This window comes from Pyrgilauda ruficollis, unplaced genomic scaffold (assembly GCF_017590135.1).
Source record: "Pyrgilauda ruficollis isolate IOZ18807 unplaced genomic scaffold, ASM1759013v1 scaffold33, whole genome shotgun sequence".
Taxonomy (NCBI): Eukaryota; Metazoa; Chordata; class Aves; order Passeriformes; family Passeridae; genus Pyrgilauda; species Pyrgilauda ruficollis.
In genome coordinates this window covers 1,952,829-1,978,548 of record NW_024524711.1, presented here as the reverse complement: position 1 = coordinate 1,978,548, position 25,720 = coordinate 1,952,829, and the positions used below count along the sequence as shown (strand labels likewise).

At 42.4% G+C, this 25,720-nt stretch overlaps 1 protein-coding gene across 1 annotated transcript in view; it reads right to left on the bottom strand.

The window, feature by feature from the left end:
• CELSR1 (cadherin EGF LAG seven-pass G-type receptor 1) overlaps window positions 1–25,720 on the bottom strand; it is a 162,154-nt gene that overhangs the window by 71,906 nt on the left and 64,528 nt on the right. Inside the window, exons 2-3 of the mRNA XM_041474688.1 lie at window positions 22,591–23,229; window positions 1,473–1,695 (exon numbers count right to left, since the gene is read on the bottom strand). Coding sequence (XP_041330622.1) covers window positions 1,473–1,695; window positions 22,591–23,229 — 862 coding nt within the window. The remainder of the gene's footprint in view (window positions 1–1,472; window positions 1,696–22,590; window positions 23,230–25,720) is intronic.

Genomic DNA, 25,720 nt, shown 5'->3' with positions numbered 1-25,720 from the left:
GTGCTTAGACCTGATGCTCTAAAACAGTCTTCACAGGCAGAACTCTCCCTTGCCTTGGCTTGTGTGCAAACCACGTCTCTGCTTTCTGATTTAACCAAAATTTCAAGATTCCATAAAATTTTGACTTTAGGATTAAGGCAGATGAAAGATAAAACGGTAGAAATCATAAAATGATAGAAAGTTTTGTGTTGGAAGGGACCATAAAGACCATCCAGTTCCAGCCCCCTGCCATGGGCTGGGACACCTGCCACTAGACCAGGCTGCTCCAAGTCCCATCCAGCCTGGCCTTGAACATTTACAAGGATGGGGCATTACTTACCTCTATTAACAGAAGCACTACAGAGTCTCTCTGGGATCTTAGCTCAGGAAAGTAAACAATGCTAAAGGACAGTACTGAAAAGCATGCTGTAAAAATGTGACCCGGCTCCTGGTACAAAAGCCAAATTATGGCTGGGTGCTGGAGGAGACATAAGCCTAAAGCCTGTCTGATCTCCCTGAGCACTTTCTCTAGGCAGATACACACACAGGTCTGCCCTTGCAGCTGCTGTTATACCTATCCAAAAATCCCCAGCTCTACTCTTTGGGGTCAGGAGTAACACATTTTGTGTTGCTTACTCGGTCAGCTGTGAGGGAAAACCAAAAGTCAATCCTGACCAGCTGAACCATGGGAAAGCTGCAAACCCAGCCCCTCCCTAGAGAAGAGGCATCTGTGCACCTGGAGCTCTGGCTCCACACCAAGCAAGCCCTGTGACCCAAGAAGTCTTCTCCAGAAAAGGAGTTTTTCCCAGGTGAGGGAGAGCCCTTGCCCATGACTGTGGCTGCTATCATTGCTCCTCCTTGCCTACCTGAGCACTCCCAGGCAAAAAGTGAGAGCCCAGAAGAAGACTGCCCAACATGTGGATGTTGGGGCAGATGGGATGGGGATAAGACTAGAGCCTGGGAGCTGGGATGGGACCAGAAGCAGGACCTAGGTGTGAAGGCCAGAAGGAGCTAAGTGAGGAGCTGGATCAGCTGGGGTTGTCCCAAACCCAACACTGGAAAGCAAGAACCTGAGAAGGACCAGACTGTGCTCAGCTATGGCCTGACACGCCCAGGTCCTCTCACAGGTGGGGAAACAGGAGATGGGAAGAGTGCTCCCAAACAAGGAGCACAAATGGATTGGTTCTGAAGCTGGGCTGAAGGTCAGGAAGCCAAAGGCCCAGTAGTAAAAGTGTCAAACACAACTTTCACCCCGGCACTTCTGCAGTTCAAGGCTGGTGATGGGTGGCCAGAGTGTTACAAGAGGGAACGTCATGATTCAGCAACACAGAAACATCCACAGCAGGGCAGAAAATCAGATGCTTTCAAATAACATGGCCTGCTCGCAGGAGTCACTGTCAGAAATCCTGCAGGGACCTTCAGGGGTAGGCCTTTGGTGGGTATCAGTACATGACAAACCAGCAGACACAGAACCATTCCCCGCTGGGACTTACATGAGGGAGACGGTGAAGTGGAAGCGCTGCCGCAGCCCCTTGAAGGTGATGAAGGACTGAGGGGGGAAGCTCCTGGTGGTCATCTCGCAGTAGGGCCGCTCGTACTCGCCCGGGGGGCACTCGCACTTGAAGCCCCCGATGAGCAGGTTCACACAGGTTCCTCCGTTCTTGCACACGCCCGGAGCGCAGCGGCCGGAGCGCGCGTTCACCTCGCAGTACTCTCCTGCAACGGGAGGAGCAGATCAGGGAAGGTGGCACCTCACCCCAGCACCAAGCTGGGACACTCAGCTACCCAAGTGGCTCTGCTACAGGTCAAACTTCTGCACCTGATCCCCTAAGCAACTGAAGTACAAGCCTGTGATTGCTGGGGGCAAGAATGCTGCATCTTCTTCAAGTCTGAATTTTCAGGGAAGTGTGGAATATGATTTGTTGAGCAATACTCTTGCAAATATCCAACAACATTGGCCTATGGTTTTCAGATTCTTTGGCTGCTTCCAAACTGAGTGACAAATACAGACCTGGTGAGAGATCGAAACGGGAGGAGGTAAAAACCCTGCACATTTTCTGTCAACCAAAATACGTGCAAATTGTTTTGGTGTTCACTATAGTTGGAAATTGTGTAAAACAGATAAATTGTTGCACTTTTTCTTGAATGGGATTTGGCTTTGCTGCCCATGGTGGCAGCAGGACATGACTCACCTCATGACAAAGCTCTCAAAATGTCTACAGCAAAAATATGCAGGATACAGATGACATAGGGATTGTTTCCACCTTTTCCCACACATGCATCCTGCAGGTGATGACAATTTTCTGAACCCTTCAGAGAAGGGCACATTAACTCTCCACAGAAGTTATGGATTCTGTATGCCACTTGCTAAGTTGTTTCACCCCTAACTAATTTGTCTTTATTCATCCCCAAAGCATGTAGTAGGATGTGTTAAATACAATAGTAAAGAATGCAGTATCTTGCTTTGTATGTATGCCATGGGTTTCTGTCCTGCACTCAAAATCTGAGAATAAATCCCAATTAAAAAAAAAAAATGTACAGCGGATATTAATTTTAAAATATCTGCTGTGGCTGGGACAAAAGCAGCTGCTGGATTAATCATTGTACAGAAACCCAAACCCTCTGTGTCAGTTAATTAGTTAACATTGGTGTTTTGACATGTGTCTTCCTATGGTATGTTCACATCCCACATGTAAAACTGTTCAGAGAAACTGGAGGTGGCATATACAGTTGAATTTAAACCAGTAACGGTGTCTGTCAATTAAATGTAGAGCAATACTACTCAACACAGCCAGCTGAAGGAACACATTTCTAACACTTCAATGCTTGCATGACCACTGGCCACCAGATGATACAATTACATTGGGACAGGCTCTTTACAGTGCTCAGCAACAGGACAAGGGGCAACAGGCACAGAGTGAAAAGCAGGAGGTTCCATCTGAGAGTGAGAAAAACCTTCTGTCCTTTGAGGATGACAGAGCACTGGAATGGGCTGCCCAGAGAGGCTGTGGAGTCTCTTTCAGTGGAGATATTCAAAACCCATCTGGACATGATCCTGTGCAGCTTGCTGTGGGTGAACCTGCTTTAGCAGGGGTTTGGAGCAGCAGAGACCCCTTCCAACCCTGATCATTCCGTGGTCCTGTGACTGATCCAAGCACAGTTAAAACCATGAAAACACATTCCTGCAGGAAAGTAAAAGCAGCAGGAGCTGTGGGCAGTGACTCATTAACAAAGGCAAAATTAAATGGAAAGTTTTGTTCCATTTAGTGCTCCACAGCCCAGCTCCCACAGGTTCCCACGCCAAGGCTGCCCACACTGGGAGGCAGGCTGAAGGCAGCAGCACTGCTGCACCCGGAGCTGGGTCTGCACCTCCTTTCTGTGCCAGGCTGTAAGCTGCCATGGTTTGCAGCTGGTTTAGCCACTGCCCCAAGGGCAGTGATCTCTGAGATAAGGTAGGTGGGCAGCTTTGTGGTTTTGGCTCTCCAGCTTTGCTGTCTTTTTCTTCTTGCATCAACATCACTTGCCTTTCAGACCAGATACGGCTTAAGGTGGCAAAATGCAGGAGCAAACACAAGACTGCTGTGATCAGGAGCCAGGCACACCCCATCCAGGTGGGGCCAGCTCTGGAGGATGGACCTGCTCTGTGCATTACTCTGAACTAATAACCCACATAGCCTTGAGTCCAAGCCTATGCTTAGAGCTTTTCCCCTTCAGCACTCATGTTCCTATATTTTCACTTTAACATATTAAGTGAAATGCTGTGAAAATCACTTGATAAATATCTTCCTGTTTCCATTTATCAGCTCTACATATCAGGCAAGATTATATGGATATACTTTCCTTAATATTTGTCAATGTTCTATAATGTGTTTCTTTTGGAAAAAATTGTATTTATCATCCAAGACATCCCCTCAGTATACTGGATATGGTGCACACATGCATCGGATGTTTTAAGAGGACACTACAGCAAGAACTTGTTGATGATCCACTGCATAACCACAGCCCTTATACACATATCTTGTGTACCAAAACTCTCAAAAAAGTGGAAAAACAAAATTCCTATAGAAAGAAAAAACAGAGGTTTGTTGTTTTTAAAAAAAGTAGCAGGATATTTTGTGAAATAACTCCCTGACTCACAGAAGAATGTAATCTTCAAGGCTTTCTGGGAACAGAATGATGTATTTTGTAAAAGCAAATAACATGAAGGCTTGAACACACAGAGAGAAAAAGGGTGAGCTAAAAGGAGAGATTCCTGGCATTGCAGCATGCTGTGGAAATGCCATGGCAATACAGAGGTGAAATATAAAAGCTTAAGCTGGAAGTCATTGATGGTTCTGTATTAATTCTGTGATACAACAAGAATCTATAGACCACTTGTTCAGATACCTATACAGGCATAAAAAATTTAAGAGAAAAGCTTACAGAAAAGTTATATTATATTAGTTTTATTACTTCTTTTCATTATGATGTGTAAAGAAGTAAATTAAAATAATATACTTCAAGATTCTTTGTCCTATATTTTTTTGATTCAGTTGTAGCATCATTGATGTCCCAGTTACTAAAATTATTCTGAATTCTCTTAAGTCTGTAATGTAAATGAGAACTGCATTTGATGCATATTCTTTGATGTTGAATTTTCATATTTTATGTGTATTTACCAAAATATATTAAAATAGTGGTTTTGAAATCTCAACAATAAATCCAAGGTGTCGCTGTACCTTGAGGCACAAAGGTTACCAAAAACCTTTTGTTTTTTAAACTTTGAAACCTTAATTACCCTTTTCTCCAAAAGTGCCTGGAATTATTTAGAAACAGAGCATTTTTGCCTTTTGGAGTAGCCATCTGAGCAAGAATTTGAAGCACTGCTTTGATCAGAACTGGCAACAGAAGGCACCTTTGTGTCACCCTTGGGTTTGTCACTTCCAAGGGCAGGCACCTCCCCTTGGACACACCACTGTCCCACGGCTCTGCCCTGCGGGAGTTTTGAGGCACAGCCTAAAAACCATCCTCAGAATTTGAACCAAAGCCTGCATGGACTTGAAGGAAGAGCTGGTTGCTGGCTGGAGTCAGAAGGCCCTAAGGGAAGAGCTACTTGGGGAGCAGGAAAGGAAGGAGCTGCATGTGCCAGCCTTTGGGAATGAAAAGCGCCTGTGTGCCTGCTTGCAGCTGAAGGTCGGAGGGCTGGGATGTGCCATCAAAAGGGTGGCCTTACAGTTTGGTAGGAAAAAATAGTACAGAAGAGGGAGAGCTGCTGTGCAGTGAGGGTCTGGAGAGACTGGGGTGATAAAAGCACAGCCCAAATAGTTGTCACACAGAGCCTGAGGTCAGTCTGTGAGACTGGTGATGGCAGCATGGCTCAGCCGCTCACCCAGCCTGTGAAACCCTCCTTTGCTCCTCACAGCATTTCCTTGACTAATATAATTTCATTTTTCACACTGGCTTGCATTTTAGGAATCACTGAGCAAACTAGTTACACATCACAGCTCTGTGAGATCCAAGCAGGGGTGTGCAGCTTAGCCCCTCCAGCTGCTAAAGCTAAAGCATGCACTCTCAGATAACATGGGCCCTGGCTGCCTGTTATCTGCCAGCAGATTCCTGGGCTTTGAAAAAATTCTGCCCTTGCCAGAAAATGATTTACTGTGACATGGCAGTAGCTGAACTTATAGGCTCCCAATTAATATTGATGACTTTTAAAGCTAGTCCTGTGGCTTTTCTGCAGCCCTCTATGTAGTGCTTCCTTGAGATCAAAATGTCATAGTTGGTTTGGACACTGCATCGTACTCACAAACAGCCTATCTCTAATACATACGTATCCTCTTTGATTTTAGGACTAATGTTTTAAAGGTGTTAGTAATAAACTGCCTGTTAATTTTATGTAAGTGAGGACACCATGATAGCAGGTGCAAAATAACAAGAACAGGCAAATACAAAGGCTGGCTAGATTTGGTCTTCCTCTGACCAGTTCTAAATAAAGTAATGAAAGTTTAACCAATAAACAATAAATGGTGATGAAAAAAGTGAAAATAAATAAAAATAAGCTGTCATAAAACTGAGACAATAATCTCACAATTGCAAATGCCTTGTGAGCTGAATGTTGTGGGTTTCAAGCAACACACTGGTGTGCACCAATGAGCCGGTCTTTGCAGAAATCTGACTGTGGTTTCACTGATGAGTTGTTTGACTTTACAACAACGATGTAAAATGTTTGAAAGCCTGCTGGAAACAAGATTATGGGATCCAAATAATACAGAATTCCTCTTCACATCAGTTTACTGCAGTGTGTTTCATCAATACACTGGTTTAGGGACTAGTCCTCACATTTTTTTACTATTCTCTGATTGTATTCAACTGAAACAGTACATTAAATATATATTTACATGAAGCACCAAATTTGCACTGATGTTCTTTTTTCATCAGTTTCCCTGGACACATTAATTTTTTACTCACTGTCTGTAATTGTTTGAACTGATTATTTTCTCCTTTCCTCATCCTGCCACTTGCTCTAGACACATATTAATTTTCTCTATGTTTATAGTTGCTTTGCCAGAACATATAGCATGTTGAGAAGCTGATTTAAGCAACCAACCTAAAACTATATACTTTAAAGTGGAAATTAGAATCCACAAGAATTACGGCAAAAGGAGAAACAACAAGAAATAGAACAACTAAATTCTTCAAACAATTCCTATTGACCATTTGCCCTAATAAAGAACCAACTACATTAAAAATATATTCGCTCTCTTGCACGTTATGGGAAATCAATCCTCCTTTTCCTCTAGTAATTAAAGCTCTACTAACCTTACATGACAGTTGGCACCAAAGCAATCAGTGCACTAAGAAATAAGAAGGTTGTTAAAAACAAATTAGCTGCAGAATCAGGTTGGAAATCTCTGCTGGGACAAGAGATAAAGAGGTTGGGATCCTGCACTTTACGGGTGGTTTCACCATCGTTCAGATGAGTGGGAGTTACCACAGTCCCCTCCTTTCCCCAAGCATGCTGCAGTTTCCTCCCCCTCCCTTGTGCAGGCATTCATGTAACCCTGCAGTTGACTGATTTGTAGAGCTAAGATGGCAAAACACCGTCCATTTCTTTATTGAAGTGTTAGTGATCTTCAGATTAAGTCCCTTCTAGGACTGATGGGATGAATAGCACAGCAAGAACGTGGGAAGGAGGCTGGACCACACACCCAGGAATTCTTAGAAAGGTTTAACTGTTATGGAAATACAGCTTTAAGCCATTTTAGATGGCTCATGTGTGAGTCTAGTGGCTCAATGCTTGCCTTAGAACTGGATTAACATCTCCAGTAGATACCCACCTCCCTCCACTGATTGTACATGGATGTACTGCAGGAAAAATTGCCTAAAACATAGGGGCAACTCAAATAATAAAAATTAGCACTGGATTTTGTCCATAAAGGGAAACTAATGACTTGATAAAGGGAAATTCATGGGGAATCTGTGTTCATAAAGGGAAATTCAGTGGCTCTGTGGTGCTTGAGTCTACCCTCAGAATATACTGGGAGGTCATCTTTACTTCTCAGCAAATTGGCAGCAAATGCCAATTACCAATGAAATATGACACAAGCAAACAAACAACAAACAAACATCTACTGGGTTTATGAGAGAAGTTAGAGAGCTGCTACCTAGGAATATTAGTCAACTCATCCTGAATGATGGAGAAACTGGATCAAATAGAAGTTAGAAGCTATTGGTGTACTAGCGACAGAGATTAATTAGGGGACAATGAAATTCGTGTACCATTTTACATGAGTGACTCAGAAGTGTTATTTGAGCAACAGACATAAAATCTGGGTTCCTTAGAAGTCAAGGGCCAAACCCCTCTGCCACTGCAGAGAGGCCATGCAGACTCCATGCTATGACACTGATGGTCATTACTTTGTGAGGTTTCTAAATGGCACTGCTACTAAACCTTTAAACTTGAAAATACATTTTGGTCTTTTCTTTTACTCACTCATTTATTTTTTTAGAATTGGGACTGATCTAGGTTAATTAAAATTATCCCAAATCCTCTTACAGGGAGAAACACCAGCTTAAGGTCTATTCTAGAGTTTCCCTCCTTTCTTTTGCTTTCTGCTTCCTTTGCTGCTTTCTGACTTATAAAGTCATATTATGAGAAACAGGTCAAAGTAAAATAATACATAAATACCTACACAGACATACTCCAGACATAGACACTCAAACTGCTGACTTGCAGTGACAGCTGTCCTGCAGAATTTCAGTTGCTAACCATTCCAGATTTAATATTATGTATTTGCAAGAGAGTGACCTGACCTTATAACACTAGGCAAAGTAACAGCAAAAACATTCCTGTCACACTGTGCATATAGCTTGCCAAGCAGTTCTCTGAGGTGATATGTAGAAATGAGTCTATAATAAGATACTCCAGAAATCACCCTTTTATCTCTGGATCTGCTTTAGCTTTTCCGTGGGCATAAGGACTAAGCTCTGAGCTGGTGGGAGGAAACTGTGCAGATACCACCTCTCTCTTGGATACAAATAAAAGAGACAATACATGTCCTTTACCATCACACTTCTCCCTTCCCTGCGCTTCTATAAAGTTCCCCCTAGGCATCCCTAATAACTCAGATTCAGATTTTCAAAAATAATAATACTCAGCTAAATAAGGGTCCTAAGATTTTTAATCATGAGATGCTTTAAAATAATGAACATGAGAGGCATTTTATTTTATTTTATTTTATTTTATTTTATTTTATTTGCCTCTGAAGCTGTGGGTGTCATCTGCTGGCCCCAAGGTACATGAGAGCTCTTGGTGGTCAAATTTCAGCCCAAACTGTCTGTTCTGAGGCAGCTCCTATTCCTACTCACACCTCAACAGGATGATGCTACCTGAGCCTTCCTAGTTCCTCTTCCCACCAGGGTCCTCAAGGGAAACCTCTGCACCCTGGCTGCTCTGAATTCCTGCAAGCTCCTGTGAGGAGAAGGAGGACCACCATGAAAATGTCCCATGGGCCAAACAGGCAAGGGAGAGGCCAGGACCCCATTCTACGTGCTGATCCATCCCCACTGGAAACCAAGCTGAACTGTGTTTTACAAAAGCAAAAGCAGCAAAAGCAGGTCTCCATCTCTCAAGCTGCTCCGGGCTGTGCCCACTGGTGCAATGCCCATGCAGAGCAGCCACTGCAATGGTGCCTGGCCCTGTGACAGCCCCAAACCAGGCCCAGGATCCCAGAGCAGCACCGGCATGAGCAAAGATGTTCCACTTTCCCTCGACTCCTCCCCTTCCCTGGTCACAAAACAAAGCGAAACAAAAGACACCCTGCAGAGAAGGGTGGATGGATGGATTGATGATTTGGGTTGTTTTGTGTTTTTGCATTTAAATGAGAAGGAATAATTGGGGGAGGTGCAAGGGAGAAGAAACAATACTGAGGAGGATTAGTGATATTTGGGGCACATCTGTTGGAGAAATGAATTAGTCTGTGCATTCAGAAATTATGAGCATGTTCTCAAGAAGATATATGCTCAATGCTGCATGGTCACTACCGTCATTCTCCTATGCAATTTCCACCAGCGCCAGCAAGAACAGAGCATAGACAAAAGTCACAATTGAATACTTGTTTTCCCTCCCATGTGTATTTGTTGAGGATTAAAAATACCCAGGCATTAAGTTTCCACTCTATCCACACCAGGCAACTCATCTTTCACCTTCCAGCCATGAGGCCAGAATGGTGTGAGCACTAGAAGTGAAACCAAGATTTAGCAGGAGTACTGTGATTTTTTTTCCTGACAGCACCATGGTAAGCAAGGAGCCAGATTCTCTATTTAAGAAAACACCCAATTCTGAAGCCCACCTTATGGTTTTGAAAAAAAAAAAAAAGAGGTAACTCATGATTTTCCAGCCCATGGATTGGTGCCAATACCTCCAAAAGAAGCCCCAGAGGGTTGTTTTGCAGAGGAGGGGCACATGCTCAATGGCAAACTCACAGAGAGGCATCTCTGTGTGAAACCTGGGCACTGGTGTCCTGCAGTGGGCAGGGTGCACACAACGTGTCTGCTTTCCCCCTGCTGCCTGCTCCACAGCACCAGACATAATCACCCCCAGGCTTTTGAGGAAATGCTGAGAAAAAGCACTTTTTTGGGATGCTTTAGATGTGGTGGAGGAGAAAAACCCATAGAATCACAGGATCGTTTTGGTTGGAAAAGGCCTCTAACATCCAAGCCTTTAGCCTGCCACACTTACTTAACAACAAATCTTTCCCTGTGGGGTCCAGTGGGTAATTTCTTAACGTCTTCATCTTTAATCTTGGCTGACTTGACAATGGTTCCTAACCTCTCTAAATTATTGAACTATTTACTGTAATGCACAGGGCCCTTGCAAGGTGTCATCTCCTGCATTTGACCTGTAAGGTAAAGCTTTAGAAACCTTTTAGGTTCTGTCTCTCTCACAGAGCTAAACACAGTACAAATCTACACATGAGAAAAAAGAAATGCACAAAAATTTCCTGTTATGTTGAACTCTGTGGCAGATTTACATGTAAGACAATTCATCATAATGCAAATTGCAGTGATTTGGTGTAAGATATGGTAATGAAGCAGTGCCTTTCAATAAAAGCCTAAGCTTTATCTCTGGATGTATTATCAGGGGGATAACATTATTATAGATGTCAAAGATAAACCTCAAACTAGATTATGCCATTGTGTCTGCAATTTGCATTATTACTTGGAATAAATCTCTTCCTAAAAATCCCACCTTAAAACTGGTGAAGAAGCTGGAGGTGTAAGAACAAAGCATCCTTTTGCATAACACATTCATTTACAGAGGAATATCCCTCCCTCCATTTATTTTTAAGAGGCACAATCACCATCTACCTTTACTATATATTCATCTGATATTATATTTTGTTTTCTCGGCTCTCTGTGCCCATTGATTCCTCTCCAGAAGTGTTACTTGAGGAGGGGCACGTGGAGGGAGCCAAAGACTGGAGTAGCCACCATGGCTGGTGGGACAGATTCCCTTTGGGACAACCTTTGCAGGCTGATCCATATTTGCATCCCTGCACGCCTGCAGGCACTCCAGCATGGGAACCACCTGCCAGGCCTAGTTCTCACCTCCTTCCATGGGCAGCAGTGAGGCAGAAGAAGGGGACAGGCTCATTGTGCTTCTGCTCAGATGACAAGAAAGATTATTTCATGCCACAGAGTTGCAATTCTTCCTGGGCACCAAATGCCACCACCAAGACCATTAACTCCACAAGGCTGCTGTTCCACAGGCTGTTTTGGCCTCCCACTGGGCTTTTCAAAATACATTAAACTGTTTATGTGAATGAGGAAAGCAAGCAAGGCGTGGTGGCAGGGGCAGGGGTGTGTGTGCAATAACATCTTTTATCAACAGGAACTCAGGAGCTGGAAAACCAGACACATTTTCAGGCACCATCAGGCTTCCTGCTCACTTTCAGCCTGGTTTCCCTTAAGCGGCTTTCTACAGAGATCACCAAAGGGTTGCAACTCCCAGTTCCTAAATTGGTGGGCAAGAGGAAAACTCTTAGCACTTGTTTTTGATCAAGTCAGCATCTCAAAGCAGTTCAAAAAGAGATATCTGCAAATAACTCATAAAGAAGAAGAAAAATGAAGGCTAAAGAATATACAGAAAAGATCAGTGTCTCCCTTTCAAGGGCAAACATTGCTCTTTTCTTTAGGAGAGTTCAGCCCTTATTTCCCTAATATCCCACTTAATTTTCTCCATGTAACTGTTACAAACATGATGATTCAGCTCACAGGAGACAAAACAGAGAAGCCATCTCCCCCTGCCTCCAGCAGCCCGCCGGGACTGACTGCACAAGCAGCTACCTCCACACGTCTCCACTAAAGGAGGGCTGGTGAGAGCATTTTGTGTTTTCCATAAAATTAGAAGTTTTCACAGGAAAATCGCACTCTCCCATTTTCTGTGTATTCCATTGCTATGGTAAATATCATGGCAATTTAGAACCAGGCAGGCCCCAAATCAAACCATGCCCCCTCACACCCTAGGTGGTCCCAGAAGCTCTGGTGGAAAGAAGCGTAATGGCCAATTAGTGCGAATAACTGAAGATAAGCCATAAAATATTAATAATGCAACAGAAAACCATGCTCAAAGTCAATCTACCATTGTAAGTACGTGTTAGGAGGCTAGGAGTTCAGAGCTCTATGTTTTATTTTATATGAGAAGTATCAGCTTAAAAGAAAGGTAAAAGCACTGTCTAACCATCTTTACTGTGAATCATAGCCCAGTGGTTTAGCATCATGGGATAGGCAGCACAGGCAAAACAATCTGATGCTGATCAAATTCTCATTGTTATACATTGAAAGAAAATTTTGAAAAAAAACAATCAAAAATGTCCCTTTCCTTGTCAAATTAAAAGGATTAAGGTTAAAAAGATAATCCTGTAATCTTGTGTTTTGGTAGCCTCAAAAATATTTGGTACACAGCACAGGAACACAAACTGAGAACAGAAAGCAACTTAACCAGGGAAACTGACTTTTTCTTAATGAGTCATGAAAAAGGGATTGTAATGTCACACACATCTAGCACAGAAAATCTCAAAATCCATGTATTTTTAAACCTACAGAACAGATGGAAATTCAAAAGTTACTTTCTTAAAAAGTGTTTTTAAATGAACTCTTAAAAAATTAATCCAGCCAGCTTTCATAGCTTGTACTTAACTATGCTTACAGCAGTCCAGTGAATTAAAATTCAGCCTTTTTGTTAAATACCATTCCATTTTAAAGTAACCTTAAATGATTACCATCTTATTAGCGTTAATACACTTCATTGTGTCAATTAGAATGTTTAATTATTAATATAAGGCATTAATCTTCATATCTTCATCTTTCTTACAATATGCACATCAGTTGTGCTGACCCTTTGAAGCCGGCCTATCTAATTAAAACATGCTTTTTAATTATAGTATATGAAAATGCTCTATAAAAGGTCTCATATGCTTCTCTATGGAGAATTGAGAGACAGCTTGAAGTAAAGTATCTTCATCCTGAGTTGTAGACACTCAGGGGGATTCAGCCTGTGGCTGCTCTGGAAGCCGCGCTCGGGGGCACCGTACAAAACCCGCCCCAGGAGGAGCAGGGCTCGATGCAGCCACTGAACCATGGTGCTCCAAACAAAAGAGCATTTGCAGCAACAATGAGGTTGTGGTTCCCACCACGCTCTGCACAACTGTAATTATCTTGATGTTCAAGGCCAAGTGCCTCAGTCTGGTGCTCAACTGTCGAAACTTTCAATCATCATAGCACAAAGAACAGAGACACAAGAAATTATTTCATGCTTTTTTTCCTTCCTAACAGGATAGCATCCTGATACCCTCATCTCTGCACCCAACCATCCTTCCTGCCACTTTCCCATTGTTTATCCACTGATGAAAACAAAAATGTCTAATTTGGGAATTATAAATATATATAGAGAAGTCCAACATCTTTTTAATAATTCAGTCTTACTGCTTCCCAGTTTTGTTTCCTAGTTTTTTATTTGCAGACAGGAAAAAATGAGCCCCATTACTTTGATCCTTGGAAGCTAAATCTCTTTTCTTTTGTTTTGGAAGATCTAGACTATTTCACTTCAGATGTCCTGGAATTTTTTATTTGTTGTTGTTGTTGTTGTTTTTGTTTTTGTTTTTTTTTTTTTCACTCCCATCCTTCTGTGAACACTGTGAGGGGATTTTCAGAACACAAGGTATACATAAGGAAAAAAACCACTATTCATTATTATTTTATCTTCTGCACAAATAACTTATAGGCAAGTTTTTGGGTTTTTCTCCTCGTTTCTCTCCTCCTTTATTCTTACCTGATTTGTTTCCAGTGAGAAAAAACCACAACCACTTAAGGGGTACTCTAACATATGCATTGTTTTGACATTTAACAAGTGTATGTTTGGGTAATGAGAATGCACTTGTGCAGCTTAAAATTTTATCCAGCTCCTTTTTGAAATTTAACAGTGGGGAAAAAACCCCTAAATCTTACATTGCACAAGGCTCAACTTGGCTAGATTAATGAAAACAATTGTAAACTATGGTCACAGAGAAATTTGCTGTAGTTTAATAAACTGCTGTTTAAAATACTTTAATGAAAACACACCTCCATGTGTGTAATTCCTGTGAGACCAAGGATCTGCAATGCATATACATGTTCACAATTATGACAGTGTGTGGGACTTTAACTACATCAGTGAGGAGGGGTTTTACATGTACCTATAAAATTATAATATCAAATACCTCCACTTTGATTAATTACACTTCACTTCCAACGTTTTTGACCAATGATGATAAGAAAATGCACTATAAACAAACGTCTTCAAAAAGCCTGGGAGAATTGTGACTCCCATTTAGGTGTGGCAACAGAAATACCATCAATATAAAACCAGGAAAATAATTCAAGAAACTGCTCAAAATTGACAGAGCAATGTCATACACAATAAAGTACAATAAAAGAGATTTCACACGCCCTAGAATAAAGGGAATCCTAAATTTGGACCAGTCTGTTGTTAACCAGGATGGCAACATGAAAGCTGAGGTGCTCCCTGTGTCTCTGCCACTGGACACCATGGAGAGCTCGTACTCCCAGCACATTTCCTTGCCAAGGGGTGGGAAGCGAGGCCAGTGCCAGAGGCAGGCAGGTACCCACGCCAGCTCAGCAGCTTGCCTTGCTCACACAGAGCAGGCTGCCTGACAGCAAACAGGAGTCAGCTGGGCATGGTGTCAGGGTCAAATGTGTTCTTTTCACAACAGGCATTTAATGAAATTCAACTTGAAAAAGAGACTGAAACCAATGCTAGCCATGGTGGAGGGCTTGGACTAACTGATCTTCAGAGGTCCCTTCCAACCCAAAACATCCTGAGGTTATACCTGGCCATCAGGGCTAGACACTAAACACCTAAACTATTGCACTGTAGCAGAGCTGGGGCAGCACTTGTCCCTCAGCTGCAACCCTGTCCCACCACAGTCTGTGCTTGCAGGCCTCTCATGTCCTCAAGCCTTGACTTCATACTGTACAGCCCACAGCCAAAAACCTGCCTTCTCTCCATCTTCCACCGTGATCTCACCAAGGGCATTAGGAGCCAGCAAGTGTAAAAATGTCACTGTGAGAATGGAACCATCCTGAAACAGGTTACTGCCCGAGTTACCTGGTTACTGAATTCCAGCTACATGCTACTTTTACTTTTTTTTTTTTTTAAAATCAAAATCGGGGGAGAAAGTGTAAAATTATCAGTGATAGACTTTTCGACTGACAATTGAGGGGAGTGGCTAAATGAAGGGAAGAATAAGCCAGCCCCACAGCTGTCTTATGGAGAAGCAAAAGAAGATAAGCCATAATCAGTAAGGAGGATTTCCTGGACACGGAACTGTTTGGAAGAGCTGAATTCATGAGTATATTGGAGATTAATTACTAAGGTAGCTCCTGAAACCAGAGCTAAGTGATTACATTGGTGTGTGATCTGCTACTTGCTGCTACAAAGCACCCATCGTGCCTCCACTGCAGGAGCACACAGCAAGAACATGAGTCCTGTCAAATAATTATAAAACTAATTAAAAAGAACAAGCACAACATGAGGTCTGTAGCCAGGTTTCCACATGACAGCAAAGGACTTTGATCAGTGCAAATATTTCCATGGGCAAGGAAGATAAGACACAAGGCTCCAGATGAGGCATCTGAACCCCCAGCACTTGCAGCAGGTCAGCTGAATCAAAGACCATCCCATGTGCAGCACCTTGGGGTGAGGGCAAGGAGGGTTTGGACATGACTGTGAAAACTGTGCAGCTAGTTTATGCACATCAGGAGGAGGGTAATGCAATACAACTCTTTGCCTGGGTTAAGAAAAAGCATAGCAGATTGCTGTGAAGGCTGCAGGCCATGTACAGCATTTGAGAGCTAAACTGTCAACAAGTACACCACAGTAATCCAATTAGCAAAGGCTCTTTGCATCCTGACAAGTGAGCGTAGGTTGAAGATTAGCTGAAGGACATACCCTCCAGATAAAAACCCACCTAGAGAAATGGTAGACGTCTTCAGTAAGTCCTGAGAATCTGATATAAACTCCAGATTTGCAACATTCATCTCCTGTGACTTGGTGACAGATATGGACAGGAATATAATCAACAGAAACGTGATAATAATAGACTTCAGAATTTGACTGAATTTTTTTACTCTGTTTTTATTGTTTCACTTATCTTCTGGAGGAAGCAGTCATGCAGTTGTGATATCTGGGCCACAACCCCAGTGCAGCATCACTTGGATCCAGCTGTAAGGCTGTGGTGTGCTGGCCCCATCCCTGCATGCATGAACAGCAAACCTTGCCACAAAAAGAAGCAAGGACCCGTTTTAACATGCACAGCAAATCTCAGAGTTAAACGCACCAGGTGAGTGGGTGCACAGACTTCTGCTGAGAATCCGTATCAGGAAAGAAATGCCTTTCACAGGGATCCCCCCAGGTTTCCAGCCATGGGCAGCCCAGGAGTAGCCCTTCCTCAGCTGCTCTTGACTTGCTTTTGATGCAGTCCAGGACACAACTGGCTTTCTGGGCTGTAAGAGCACATTGCAGCTCATGTCCAGCCTCACAACCACCAGCACCTCTGAGTCCTTCCTGGCAGGGCTGCTCTCGATCTGTCCATCCCCCAGTCCGTGTTGGTACCAGGGATGCTCCAACCCAGGTGCAGGACCTTGCTCTTGGTCTTCTTAAACCTCATGAGATTCTCATGGCAATACCATGCGTTTCTCCAGCTTGTCCAGGTTCCTCTGGATGGCATCCCATCCTTCAGGTGTGTCAATGGCACCACTCAGCTTGGTGTCGTCTGAGAAATCTGCAGAGGGTGTGCTCGATCCCTTTGTCTATGTCATTGATGAAGGTAATAATAACAATAATTATAGCCTTTTCCAGCTTTTACACCAGTCATGCTCTGAAAAGTGTTTGGAGAACTTAAGCTCTGCTTCTGGACCATCCACCTCTCTGCTTGTGGGGTCCTTGCAAGCTACCCAAGTCCTGTAAGCACTTGGGGGCTTGGAAGGGGCTGGGAGGAAACAGAGGCACCTGGCTGTACACAACTGCTGCCAGTGTGGGGGCACAGCTTGCCATGTCTACACCAACAGATAACTGCTTAAAGGCAGAAAAGGGCTGATGAAACAGAGAAGGTTGAAGATGGATGGAAACGACTGTGCTGGGACATCAGCCAAGAGTACTAATTGTAAGGATGGATCTTACAAGAAAACAATTATTTATCTTTCCATCAGATGTGAAGAAGCTGCAGAGACTCAGGTCCACAGCAATGAAAGTAAATGATGCTGCTCTTATGAAGACCTAGATTCACAACAAGCATCAGAATAATGGCATGGCATAGCACTGCTGAAAAGGAAAAAAAATAATAAAAAAATATCTAAACCTTCAACACTGTCCAGACCTTCGCTGTCATGCAATCACCCTCCACCAGCTTTTTCACAGTATTGCCATACAGAAATTGCAAGGTAAAGCAAGCAGGTATTCTACTCGAGGCACTGAGAAACAATGAAAGTTAGTCAGCACTCTTCTTCAGTTTTTCCTGCATCCAAAATCAGCAGAAAAACCTCATAAAAGCCCATTAAGAGTTCAAATTCTGGAAATACTGCAAATCATCCAGCACTCTAATAATTGTAATTGTATTTAAAATCTTAAAATTGACGGTATGTTTTTTAGAGTATTAGACCTTGCCTAGGTTTTTATCTCTTTAGTATGTAAAACCATGTGGAGTCCAGTAGCATAACTCTGAAGACCTAGACTAAAAGATACTGTTAAGGCAGCAAGGATACAAAACATTTCAGTATCTTTGTTGTGTTCCCTTAATATTTGAATGAAGATCAATGAAGCTGTCATATGGCAAGGACAATGGACATATTCATGGCAGTGTTTGTGAATGACAGAATTTCTTGTTTGGTGTTTTGTATTAAAGAAAAACTTGGTCACAGCTGCTTGAAAATGTTGTCAAAGCTCCACAGGCCAGTAAGGATAACCTTTGTTCATACTTGCTGTCACAAAACCACAGCCTTCCATAATCTAAACAAGGAGTTAAAGATGCAGTGAGGAAGGAATCAAATTTAGATTTGCTGTACAGGATTTGGCTGTTACGTACCTGTGATCCCAACAAGCTGCAGAAGTGCAACTGAGAGTGGAATTTCAGACCTTCTTGCACAAGATAAAACACTCATTATGACTACTGTGGCTGCCAGATTTCTCTACCTAAAAGCTGAAATTCCCTGAAATAAATCTCTCTGGCCTGAAAAAGGAGAATCTGGTATCAGAGTGAGCTAAGAAATTACTATCTGAAGAATGGATATAAGTAAAGATAAAGCAGAAGATATCCTCACATTTACTTTTATGTTCTATGTTTGCAAGAGCCAAACACTGAGAACTTACTAAGCAATATGATTAGGAACTTCTGGCAGTATGCTGAGAAACCAGCTATAATTACGTTCTCATGACACAAAGTTTGAATTCATAGCAGGCACATTAGATGTAATGATTCCTTATGTCAATATGGTATCACAAATACAAATTAGGAGGGAAAAAAGTGTAACACGCAGAAGATCTCTAATTGCTGTATTTGATTACTGGAAGATTTGCCACCACATAAGATTTCTCCTCTCTCTGAAGTGAAATCCAAGGAGAGATGCAAAGGATATGGGGAATTCTCTGATGGTCTTTTTCCCCTACAAACTGCTCCTAGCTAGGGGTTGCATAGCAAAGGAGGCAGTGAGAATGTGATAATGCTAAGGAGAACTGTGGGAACATTGAATTTCTTCTTTATTTCAGGAATTGGTGGGCTTTCTTTTCCATTAGAGCTCTTTTGTTCTGTGTTGATTAAATTTTGCTTTTTGGGAACATGACCATAGAGCAGAGCAGTCTTGGTGGCTGCTGAGCAGGAGGACCACGAGAACAGTGCTGGAGGAGGCACCCACTCATGGCAGGGTAGGAACAGTGGGAATTCACACCCAAAAAGGTGCTGACCACTGGCCACAGTGCTGTGCTCCATAGCAGGCACCAGGATGGGGCTGGAAGGAACTGCTGTGGCATCCATGCCCCTAAAACAGGTGTTGGAAACATGATGAATTTGCACTTCAGGGGTTGCTCCCTGGGGAGCACAGACAATTCCATCTGTGTCTAAGCCCTCACCTACAGCTCATCTCAGCTGCTTCTGCAGTGCTCAAAGAGATATGAAATGAAGCTGGAAGAATTATACAGGCTTCATATAGTGTTCAATAAATTTGTTTGCTTAACTAAAATGACATCCTTTAACCTTTAGTCATGCACACAGCTCTCTGCCATCAATGGCACAACTGTTACTGTGTACATTGCTCACTTCCCTACAGTGATTTGTATATAAAGAAGTTAAAGAGCTTGTAAGTCTGAAAAAAAGAAAAAGTATTAAAAATATATGTACTTCCTCACTCATGTCCTTACATCACAGGAAGCAGCTTCTGCCATCAATGGCACAGCAATTTGTATATACTGATTTGTATGTAAAGAAGTTAAAGGGCTTGTAAGTCTGAAAAAAAGAAAAAGGATTAAAAATATATGTACTTCCTCACTCATGTCCTTACATCACAGGAAGTGAAGTGAATTCCAAATCACCCCAGCCTAGCCAGTAATCAGGTTTCAGAAATACCTCGTGGAAGCTCAGTTTACCTTTGTGCCTGTAACAGAAGACTCCTGAAGACAGAGAAACTTTCATCATGTATAAATGACTAACAATTACATGGAAGCAAATGGAGGGCTTCAAAGCAGGATAGAAAAATGGAGGGAAATTCCATCCTATTAAGATAGGACATAATTGTCTTGTACAGGAAATAAACACTATATTTTTAGCAGGTGACTAGTCAGATAGAATCAGTACAGGGTTATGATTGTGTAGTGATTTCTCACCAAATTGCAGCCTATCTCCCTAGAGAGATGACAGATCTTAGTATTTTCTTATAATTAGTTTTCTATGTAGGGTCTTAAATGGGAAATGGAAACATGAGAGCTCCCGAAGCAGGCTGCATTTCATAGACTATTACCATTCATATTTCATCTTTTACAATTAATTCAAAGATTTGTAGGTACCTCATAATGGTATGTTACTACACCAAGTTAGTACCGTCATAAAATTTCAGTAATACCAGAATCTTCCAAACTTCAGACTTGGCAATTCCCTGCTCATTCCAATTTTTGGCCACTGCATTCCATGAGCCAACACACACTGCTGTTATTGAAACCAACCTATGCTATTTACATATCAAATAGATAGAAAATCTGGATTGCTGTAAACAATAAATTCACATCCAAGCTGAAAACACAATATTATGATTAATAGTTATAAACTGAACTTGCAAATGCATATGAATATATTTAAAGAAATTATTAAAATCATAGGTAAAAGAACAATACTTAAAGGAGATTGGGACAAAATTCAATAATGTATCTTCATTAAATATTTCTGGGCATAGATTACTTGTTGATAACATTTTCTACCTTGCTCTGTAAAGGGGATGAAAATCAAGGAACTAATGGCCACCATATCTGGGTAGATGTTTGGGTTTGATGAACAAAACATTGTAATGCAACATGGAACTTAAAGGCATCAAAGTAACTTAATCCACCACAGAACAAGTACTAAATTTCTACTGCATTTATCCAGTGATAAACCAGAAATATTCTACAATATTTGCATTGATTTTTGGGATAAAGTAGTCCAGAGCCCCCTTTATCATGGTTGGAAGTGTTTTTCTCTGGCCAGTCTGAATGTGATCAGACTGTTCTTCCAAAGAAGAAAGTGTTTCACTCAAGTGTAGTTAACTCTGAAACCTAAAGACAACAAAGTGATAAGCAGTGCTCCCTCCTTAACTTCTGACCACTTTAATATCCTGACAGCAGGACAGTTAATTTTTAACTCAACTACTATGCACTGAAAAGAGACTTACAGATCAAATCCTTCTTTGTGTATGAATAATATGATGCTTCTCTTCTAAATATGTGCTGTTTGTTCTGACTACAGCATTAAGTATTAAACACGTTCATCAATTATTAATATAAGCTTATTATCTTTCATTCTAAAGTATATTTAGTCTTTTTTTTATGAAGATTTCTAGCAAGAGATTCTAAAAACGTGATGGAATGCATGTCATTCCAAAATTAAGACATAGATGTATTAACTTCATTTTTAGGCATACCTTTGGTTAATGAATCTTGCTACTTCCTATTTACAGTACAATAGTATACAAACATTTTTAATGAAATCTACTGATCATAAAATCTATTTTGTGATGCCCAGTTCTGTGTGTATTGTGTATTTATGGATAATGGACTTTAAAATCTATTTCACTATGGAAGTCATTAATGAGAAGCTTGGCATGAAAGTAACTCCTCAACAAACACCAAATATCCCAACCATCTCACAGTTCTATTCAGGCTTTCTCCCATCAGGCAAAAAAATTGTCCCCATCTTCTTAGAAAGGTCCTGCTGCCCCAAGCCCTGCATAAATTTGAGGGAGCACCTCCTGTCCCCATGCTGGGAAAAGCCCAGTTCCTTTGCTGCCATGTCCCTGCTCACTAACTCCTGGCTCCTTCCACAGTCACATTTTTGATGACAGCCCTGAGGCAAAAGCCAGAGACTGTGAGGGAAAACCCTTCCACCTGGAGGGCTGGATCCACATCAACGAGATTTTTTTCACATCAGAATTTAAATAATTTATGGTTTCAATTTTTTATAACTTCAGCAGTGAGAGGCAGTGTTGGGAACCAACCCCCTCTGCTTCACCCCTTGTTTGCCGGGGTCACAGCAGACATTGCTGAGCTGTCAGTGTAAATCACAGCTGGCAGCACGTCAGTGCAGAATGCTTAAATGCGTGTGCAATTTCAAATACATAAATAATCCCACTGACTTTACTGGAGCACCAGAAAACATTCACCTAATATTCTTTTGTAACTTCTCAGGAGTGTTTGAGAAGCAGCACTTTGATCTTTATTAGCTGTCAAGTCCATGATGAGCCAAAGTACGTTCCTCAGCGGGCTGTGGAGACAGGCCTGGAAGCAGCTACGTCCTTCTGGAGTTTTATCTGAACATTTACAAACCAGAGCTGAGCTACAGTATTTCCCTTAAGTGTGTATTACTGCAGCTTTTTGGGAACAAGAACAATGCTAATGCTCTGTGCTGGCTGGTGACCAGGGGCTGAGGAGCTCCTACCAGGCTGTGCGCCCACACTGTGCCCCGGTATGCGAAGGGGCCTGCAATGGATTTACATGAAAACCCCTGAAACAGGAGATGTGTCCCACCTTTTTCCTTCCAGACAGAAGAAATGTGTCTGCATAAAACATTTTGAGCAGAAATTCACACAGTGCAAATCTCTTCAGCAGCTGACAGTCCCCTTGCATGACCTGGAGCAAGGCACAGTTCCTAGCACCGTGCACGCACAGAGATGTGGGACTTGCCCTAAGTGACACTCACAAACCTTCCCCTGACTAGAAGGCAGCGCCAGGACTTTTCCTGCCTTTGACTAAGAATGCCAGCAATTTCAGCTTGACACAGAGCTGGCCTGGCTGCTGGTCTACCACGCAAATCGTGGGCCAAAGATAAGATAAACACATACCGGTGTAGTCCTCGTAGCACTCACAAGTGTAGCCGCCCTCCCGGCTTCGGCAGAGCCCGTTGCTGCCGCAAGGGTTGGAGTAGCACAGATCGATTTCCGTCTCACAGTAGTCCCCGGTGAAGCCCGGCGGGCACCGGCACCGCAGCCCATTGATGGGGTGGATGGGGCGGAACAGGACCGTGTTGGAGCTGATGAACGGGGCCGAGCTGTCAAACTTCAGGACGGAGACACACTTCATGTAGTTCTCACAGGGCTCACGCAAGCAGATGTTGTCGTCGAAAGGCAGCACCCTCTGTGTGGAAATCGTGGTCAGCAGCGTCCTGTTGAGGTAGATCTGCTCCTGCAGGTCCTCCGAGGGGAAGAACTTGTTTCGAATGCCACCAGGGAGCAAGGCTGAGAAGGTCACGTTCAGGATATTGGAGCTGACATCCGTGTCGTTTTGGATGTTGAAAACAAAGATGCCGTCCTTGGCAGTGGAGAGCACGGTTGCCACCCCCTCCACAAAGAGGGACAGGAGGGGAGAAAGGAACCTCTCCTGGGACATGTTCTCCAGCCGCACTGTGATGCTGTTGGTGAGCATGTCGTCCGTGATGATGGTGACACGCAGGGTGCAGACTGCAGTGACACTGTGAACACCATCTGAAGGGAAGAGAGAAAAATAACAGTGATGTCAGAGAGCTTCAGAGGCTTCAACCTACAGACAGGGAGGCTCCCTCCGTCTCCTGAAAACGAAACAGACCTGCAAGGCACTCAGTTCTGGGCACCAGGATGAGAGAGGGAAATGTATCCACCTTCTACAGTTATTACCATTGCTTTTTCTCAGGAAAACAAAATAAAATTTCTTAAGAATTGTAACTCAAAGGACCCTGGACATCTCAAAGAGGCAAGAACACCTGGAGAAGACACTAGGCAAGGGTTAGTGTGTAATAACTAGCAAGGGTTAGTGTGTAAACAGTCTGGGGGTTCTATGATGGCCAAGGGACACCAAGAGGAAGGTGTCTCTCATGACAGTGACCGCTACTCTACAGCTGGTGCTGGGAAGCTGCTGCTTTTCACAGCACAATACCAAAATTATCTTCTTCAGGTGTGGTCTCAGGCTTAAGGAGCCAGAACTCTGAACAGAGAATTGTGACCAGAGCTTCAGATAAGTAATTTAAGGAAACAAGTCTTCACATTTGAGTGCCAGAACTTCTTCATTTTTCACATGTAACTTCTTACAAATATTTTATGAATATTAGAAAAATTTAAATAAAATATGCTTGTAGTGAAAAGCAGACATTTAAAAACTCTTCAATTTTTTCCTTCCTTTAAGGCGTTTCTGATATTGCTGTGCCTGTTCTGCAATAAAACCCATGATTATAAAAATATAGCACTAATACCCGACACTGGACTGAGAGTTGCCACTGTAAAATTTCAGCACACCCTGAGGCTTACAGCAGTACTGTGAATGTACGAATTCTATATTATTCTGACATTATGGAAAATAATTATGACACAATGAGTGCTAAATTTAATCTAACTTCAATGCATGTATGGAATGGGAGTTGCATCATCACTGAAATCAAATAACTTACTTTAAATGTGTCTCCTTGCTAACATTAGGGACTCATTAAAATACAGATTGCATTACAGAAAATATGGTTAGCATTAGAGCAGCATCTAGAAATCCCAGATGAGATCAAGAGTGGCTTCCGGTAGGAAATGTTCCTTCTGAAAGATCTCACAGTGCAAACAAACAACCTTAAATGGGCATGAGTTCATCTCACGAGAGAGATGAACTGGTGTGAGTGGCCAATATGAGCCCCAGAGTGGGGTTAAGAACTGAGCCCAGTTTCCTTAGGCCACAGCTCAGTGTCACAGCCTTGGTCTGAAGTATCCCAGTGAAAATAATTACACAAGTAACCTGCTATTAAGACTGATTTCAGTTAAACCACAAGGTACGTGCAGAAATGGATTTTGAATCACATCAATGATTGTAAATTGCATCAGGAACTGTGTTTAAATCAATTAGAGTGAGATCAAAATTCTAACAGCATAGACTGCTAAATGTCATTTTGCTAAGGTTTGTTATCTCTAAGTGTAACTTTATGACCCATTACGGTCACGCAGAAATAGAACAGAAAAAACTGGAATTATTTCTTTCCTACTCACTGTCACCACTCCATCTCAAGTGTGGTTTTGTTTTAAAAAGAAATGTATTGTTGGAAGATTTTTCCTCCAGTTTTATCACAGCAATATAGTAAATCACAGCAGCATAATTAACAAAATGGCTTTTGACTCCCTCCTCCTATCAGGTTGTCTGTAAAAGCTCAGCTGTTGACTTTTTCCCCACTGAAGCAGCTTTTATGCAAATAGAAAAATGTTTTCTTCTGTGTGCTACTTTAACTACTGCCTGGCTAAAACCAATCAGCCAGGAGGGGACATTGTCTGGAGTGATCTGTTTGACTTCTCCCAGGTAACAAGAGACAAGACAAGAGGAAATGGTCCCAGGTTGCTCCAGGGGAGGCTTAGATTAAGTATGAGGAAGAATTTCTCCACCACAAGGGTGCTCAGGCATTGGAACAGGCAGCCCAGGGAAGTGGTGGAGTCACCATTCCTGGAGGTGTTTAAAAGATGTGTGGATGTGGCCCTTGGGGACATGGTTAGATGGTGGGCTTAGCAAAGCTGGGTTAATGGTTGGACTCAATGATCTTAAAAGCCTTTTCCAAAATAAAAAATCATATTATTCTGTGATTCTGTGTTCCCATCACAGAAGCTCACATACCAGCTTTCATTTTCTCCCAGGTTTGCAAAAATCTTTATCTTCTCTTCCTCAGACTCATGCTAGAAATCTGTACTATCAGCTTCCATCAAGACCCAAAGCAACCTTTACAAATTATTGGTAGCCAAAATCATCATTGCAAACTCCTCCTCTATGGTATGTGGATTTCTGGTCAACAGATAACACAGGATAGAATATTTTCATAAATGACATCCTCAGACTAGTTTACCCATGTCTATCATTTGCACAGCTCATTCCCCTGAAAGGCCAGAACAAACTATTCACTTTTTTTTTTTTTTCCTAAAGCAATTGACATTTGCCTGTTTGTCCCATAGGGTGCCTGAACTATTTTGCTATTTGTTGCACAAT